General features: G+C 31.7%; 1 protein-coding gene across 1 annotated transcript; it reads right to left on the bottom strand.

Annotated features, from left to right (window-relative positions):
* Nucleotides 1-2,277: 2,277 nt before the first annotated feature.
* On the bottom strand, nucleotides 2,278-6,821 carry tlx1 (T cell leukemia homeobox 1). Its single transcript, XM_062057743.1, has 3 exons — nucleotides 6,344-6,821; nucleotides 4,664-4,901; nucleotides 2,278-2,488 (listed from the first exon to the last, which is right to left on the bottom strand). Exons 1-3 carry the CDS (start codon nucleotides 6,750-6,752, stop codon nucleotides 2,278-2,280), a joined length of 858 nt encoding a protein of 285 aa, XP_061913727.1. The 5' UTR covers nucleotides 6,753-6,821.
* Between the last annotated feature and the right edge of the window lie 308 nt (nucleotides 6,822-7,129).

Raw genomic sequence — 7,129 nt, 5'->3', positions numbered from 1 at the left:
CCCAGCCACTTGGTTGTGCCTCTCCATGTACGCGCTGATCCAGCTAGCATCTTACAGCCTGCTACTATGTGCTGTACTGTCTCTGGGGCTTCTTTGCACAGTCTGCATCTTGGGTCTGATCTACTCTGGTATATCCTGGCCTCTATGGCTCTTGTGCTTATGGCCTGTTCTTGTGCTGCCATGATTAGTGCCTCTGTGCTGTCTGCCAGTCCTGCATTTTCCAGCCACTGGTAGGACTTCTTGATATCAGCCACTTCCTTTATCTGATGGTGGTACATGCCATGTAGGGGCTTGTCCATCCAGGTTGTCTGCTGCTCCTCCTCTGCACTCTCATCAGGGTTCTGCTGCCTAGTAGTAGTTCATCCTTAGGGGCCATTCTATCAAGGCTTTATATACAGTATATATATATATATATATATCCATCCATCCATTTACTACCTCTTGTCCCTTCTTTGGAGTCGCGGGGGGTGCTGGAACCTATTTCAGCTGCATTCGGGCGGAAGGCGGGGTACACCCTGGACAAGTCGCCACCTCATCACAGGGCCAACACAGATAGACAGACAACATTCACACTCACATTCACACACTAGGGCCAATTTAGTGTTGCCAATCAACCTATCCCCAGGTGCATATATATATATATATATATATATATATATATATATATATATATATATATATATATATATATATATATATATATATATATATATATATATATATATATATATACATATATATATATATATATATATATATATATATATATATATACATATATATATATATATATATATATATATATATATATATATATATATATATATATATATATATATATGTACAGTATGTATGGTATGGACAGTTATGGCATTTTGTTAACATATAGAAAGAGATACGTTTCAATGTTGACAAGAAGTCAGTTTCAGAAGATCACCAAAGCAATACTTTATACCTTTAAAATCTTAGAGGACTCAAGATGTGTTATATTCAAACACGATGCCTTATTTATACATACCTTAATATTTGAGGTGGGTGTTAGTAAAATAATATTTTCCAGGCCCAATTCATAGACAATATATCCTAAAAAAGTGTACAAAAGTAAAACAATAGAAAATAAGACATGATAAATTCCATTTTCAGTATAAGTCATACAACCTAAAATTATTATTGAAATGTTACCCAAAAATATAACATTATGGTTATATCTGTAATACAGTAGAATTTGAGAATCATTTATTTTTGGAATGTGATCGTGTATATTTATTTTGGGAAGAGAAAGACAATGGTATAAAGATGTCCCCATATACAAAAGAATAGATTAAATTTGGTATATTCACGAAAGATAACAATTTAGAAATTATTATTAAAACTATTATGTTACAAACTATTTTTTGTACACACAAGCCGATTGTTTTAAAGTGAAACCCAAATTCTCCCATTGACTTTATAATTTCTAATTATTAATACTATCTTGGAAAATGGTAAAAGATAGTAAAGCCCCTAAATTACTGTCTTTATGGGAACATTTTTTATTAATTTTTAAAGGCCCTTTTTCCCCCTCTTTATTTATTTGAATTGTCTCTTTCCTTACTGTCTTTGAAATGATTTTTGTTTATGTATAGGTATTGATTACTCAACCTTGAATATGTTTGGAATATTGAAATGTGCCTTAATGTGTTAGTATATTGTCAACATATACTTTTTGTGTGTTAAATTGTTTGATAAAAAAAGGTACAGCGACAAACAATGTGGACTTTAAGAATACTGAAATGTCTTGAAATATATTGTTACTTTTGTTCTACATTGACAGAAACAGGCGTGAATATGCCTTTTTCTTACCCCGATTAGCCATCTTCACTGTCGTACCACCTCCGGAAATGACGTCATCTGCGCTTCTGATTGGCCAATATTGCCTTACAGTCTTTTGCGTATGTGTTTCTTAGTACCATAGATCTAATACACACGTGTGGATGGAGATGTTTTAATATTTATAAAAGTATGAGTGTACGTGTGAACAAACATGTGAAGATGTGTCATTTCGTACATTATATATATTAGATTACTGTATGCATATCGTGTTGTAGCTGACAAAATAAGAGCGTATCTAACGATAAACGTGATTAATAATCAATACGTGTATTTTATTACTTTGGACATCACTGTTTTACACTTTAAATGTGATGTTAGAAGACAAACATTAAGACTTTTTCTTAAGTCAGATAAGTTGTGAAGTTTCGGTTCTTGATGAAAATATTATGACACATAATTGAACAGTCATTCGCAGGCTGACACGCTGCTGATCTTTGCAGTGTTTTCACTCCACGGCTGCAAATTCTGCAGCGCAAACAAAGAATTATTTTGTAGGCAAAGCGCGTCTGGAACTAAAGTTTGTTTGATGGACTTCTGGAAAACTTCTTGTTGGAGCTGAAGAACTATTTTGTTTGCCTGCTGACGCTCTGCTTCTCTCTCCTCTGCCGTCTGCCTCCTGCACACACACACACACACACACACACACACACACACACACACACACACACACACACACACACACACACACACACACACACACACACACACACACACACACACACACACACACACACACGCACACACACACACACACACACACACACACACACACACACACACACACACACACGCACGCACACGCACACACACACACACGATGAATTCAGCTCTAACAATTATAACATTAATAATTATATTAAAATTACAATCATCAATGTTATATTGACATATATGTGAGCTTGGACGTTAATAACTGTAAATAATAATAATATTAATGATATCATTAATATACCACCACCTTTAGGAGTGAAGTAGGCCTACAACTTTAGTAAATGTAATAATATTAGTAATAAATAGCTTATTGTTATGATTATTAATTACAGTAGTGTATTTGGACAATTGAGCCTAAAATGCGGTTTTAATTATTGTAATACCATTAATAATAATAAATATTAATAATATATGTGTTATTCTAATTGCATTATATTTGGACTACATAAGCGTGAATTACATTTTAATAATTGTAATGATATTAATAATAATTACAATAATAATACTAATTAGATTAATTATTGTTATTATACTTGTTTTAGAATTTGTATTAACATGCAGTATATATGGACTATATGAGCTTGTAATACAGCTTTAATAATTGTGATAATCCATCCATCCATCCATTTACTACCGCTTGTCCCTCTCGGGGGGGCTGGAGCCTATCTCAGCTGCACTCGGGCAGAAGGCGGGGTACACCCTGGACAAGTCGCCACCTCATACAAATAATAATTAGTATGATTCTTATTATCATTATTTCAAATGGGTTCCTATATTTAGACTATATGAGCTTGAAATACAGATTTAACAATTGTAATACAATTAGTAACAATAATAATAGTGATAGTAATTTGTAATATTCTTGCCATTGATATTATAATAAACAGTACTAGTAGTCATGACATTGTATTATTAACTAGTATATTTGGTCTATATAGCGTGAAATAAATGTTTTTATATTTGTAATAATATTAATAGTAATACATGAATGAATAATATTAATAATTAATATAATCCTTATTATTTTCATAATTGTTAATATTGTTATTTAAAAATTAAGCTACTGCTATTTGGTCTATATGAGCTTGAAATTCAGTTTTAATAATAGTTGCGTACTCGTGATAATATGGTTTTAATGACGAATATGAGTTATTACTGTCATATTCTGCATCAACATTCTTTAATATATATTATTATATTATTATTATTATTTAATATATTATTTACATGTGTAACCCTACACATTCTAACTTAGAAATACTTACACTGTCTATTTTCCATTTTGATCCCGTTTTTTTCTGATCCAAAGATTCCCGTTAAAATAAAAGTATTTTTCCACTTTTCTATTTGGAAATAATCTGGCATCCAACAATTCTTGATCATAGTTCTCCACATGTTGAACATTTCAGTTCATGTCTTCACACAATTCCTTAACTCATGTTTATTATTTGTGTTAATATATTACTGTCCGAATAAGTAAAACAATACTAACCGTTTTATTATTCTTTCGAAATGATGATATTACCTAATTACTATGACTTAAAAACAAATTCAATTTTTTCCACACATTAGCATTACATTTATCAATTTATTTTCCCCCGCTTATTGTACTTTCTCAATGTATTATAACTATATGACATTTTCATCGATGGAAAAAAAACATAAAATAATACATTTTTAAAAAGACGTTAAACGTGTTCAAATGTTCTATTACATTATATAATTTATTTTTAAATGATGTATTTCTTTTACTTTTAATATTTATGATGCATTTCAATGTATGTGAATATTTGTGAAATAGTCGGTAACAAAAAGACAGCAAATAAAAATGATGTAGTTATTCTGAAATACATTGCGTCGATTGTATATTTTATTAGTAACACAATAATAATAATAATAATAATAATAATAATAATAATGATATAATAATTGTAATTATAAGTATAATTACAATTATAATTATAATAATTAAGAGACTACCGTAAATTAGTTTGTTAAATAAGCATTGCCATGATTATTATTCGATTTTAGGAAACACGTGTGATTATGAGTAATATATACAAGTGCAAGAGGACTTCACCTCCATTTGGTTCTTCTGTTTTGGAACCAAGTCTTCACCTGCGCGTCGCTCATCTTCAACGCTTTGGCGAGAATATTTCTCTCCGCAGATGATAAATATTTCTGTCGATGAAAACGTTTTTCCAGCTCGCAGATCTGGAGTCGACTGAACGAAGTCCGAGGCTTCTTCTTCTTGGGCGGAGTTCGGTTCTGGTAAGGGTGTCCCACACGGCGCGGTACCGAGCGTGGAGTCACACACACTGCAAAAAAAACAATGCCACCCTCCATTAATTATACATTATTCATGTCAATATGTTTACAGTTGGGATTGCTTTATTATTATTTATCAAATATGTATCATGAGTGTTTAAACCTTTGTCCACTCAGCGACTCTCACAACAATTAAATGACGTTTTTAATTCCATCAATCAAATATTATCTTATTTGTTTAATCGTGTATTCATTGTATTTGTAAAACAGCCTGCATGCAGCTTTGCCTTATAAATAAAAAACACATGACCATTGTTTTATTTATTATTGTCATCGTTGTTATTACTAATATATCATTATTATTAGCATCATTATCGTTTTGATAGTATTATTAATAATTTTCGTTGTTACAATGTATTATTATAATATTAACACATCCGCTTGTTGTCGTTTTTTCCTCCATTATTACTGTTTGTGTTTCACGTGTTAATTTGTCATTTGAACGAAATGCCACATATTAAAGCACATAAAAAAATAAAAGGTGATTTATTTATTTTAATATTTGTGTTTGCTTTAAAGGTCTCCCCAGCTGCTAAGTTGATTTTCATTTTTGCAGTCACTGAAGATGGATGGAAATACAATGAATTAGCCTTTTAAAATTAGTTGCGGTGCTATGTTTGTTTATTTACAGAAAACGCTTTATTTTTATTTTTTTATTTTTTATTTTTTACAATCGTTTTTATTGTGATTCAACATGAATTATTAGTATAATGTTGCATACAGTTCATCTTGACATTTACTTTTTATACTATATTAGCCATTTGATTTCGAAATAACCTTGATATTCAAACGTTCATTTATCATCATCGTTGATAGAATTAATAACATTCTTGCACAATGGGGGAATAACGTAATCATAAATCAATCATTTATCGAAATTAAATTGTTTGACAAACAATATTTATGTTGTACAAAAGCAAGACAAATGTATTTTATATATATATATATATATATATATATATATATATATATATATATATATATATATATATATATATATATATATATATATATATATATATATATATATATATATATATATATATATATATATATATATATATATATATATAATATATATGAGATAGGCTCCAGCGGCCCCCGCAACCCCGAAGGGAATAAGCGGTAGGAAATGGATGGATGGATGGATGGATATATATATATATATATATATATATATATATATATATATATATATATATATATATATATATATATATATATATATATATATATATATATATATATATATATATATATATATATATATATATATATGTATGTATATACATATATATATATATATATATATATATATATATATATATATATATATATATATATATATATATATATATATATATATATATATATATATATATATATATATATATATATATATATATATATATATAGGTGTGTGTGTATATACCAGTGAAGTTGTCTTTGGTGTATCTTCTGTTGCTTTCCATCCACGGGAAGGTGAGCGCGCTCAGGTTGTTGACACTTCCGGTCATGGACGGCAAACTCCCGCCGGTCCCAGGTCTGTGCGCGGGCACGCGGATGACCCCCGACGAGTTGACGTTGGAGCCCACGTTCACGTGGTAGCCGTCCCCGTGAACGCTCGCGCACGGAAAGCCGTTGCCGGCGTCGCACGTGTACAGGTGACCATAGTCCGGCTCGTGCATCCTCGTGGCCAACATGCACGGGTGCTCGCCGCCGCAGCCGTGCAGAATGTGATCGATGCCGAAGCTGATGGGGTCCTGCGCGTGCACGTGCGGCTGGACGTGCCCTACGTGATCCATGACCTCCATGCACCCGCGCGACGAACACACGTCCATCGAGCACCAAGGACAACACAGACTCCCGCCGTTACCGACTGCCCGTGCGTGTGTGCGTGGGAGCGTGTCTGTGGGCACACAGGACGTTTTCACCCCCCCCACTCTCCCACCAAAACACTCCCCTTGTTCTTCGTGACGACATACATTTCATCAATAAATATCATGACTTCAAATAACTATCATTACAACAACTTGTATATACATTCAACTGGAATACACTGATTTAAAAAATATATATATAATAACAAGATATACAACTGTATAATACCATAACTGTTTAATAATAATTTTAAAAAAATACTTTATTTCGCTGAAAAAAGGCAATAAAAAAATGGCAGCTGTGTCGCCAAAATTTGACTTGTGCTTTTTCAATGCGA

Source organism: Entelurus aequoreus, linkage group LG09 (assembly GCF_033978785.1).
Source record: "Entelurus aequoreus isolate RoL-2023_Sb linkage group LG09, RoL_Eaeq_v1.1, whole genome shotgun sequence".
Taxonomy (NCBI): Eukaryota; Metazoa; Chordata; class Actinopteri; order Syngnathiformes; family Syngnathidae; genus Entelurus; species Entelurus aequoreus.
Note: the sequence above shows the minus strand (reverse complement) of the source record. Positions and strands in the feature narration are given on the sequence as shown.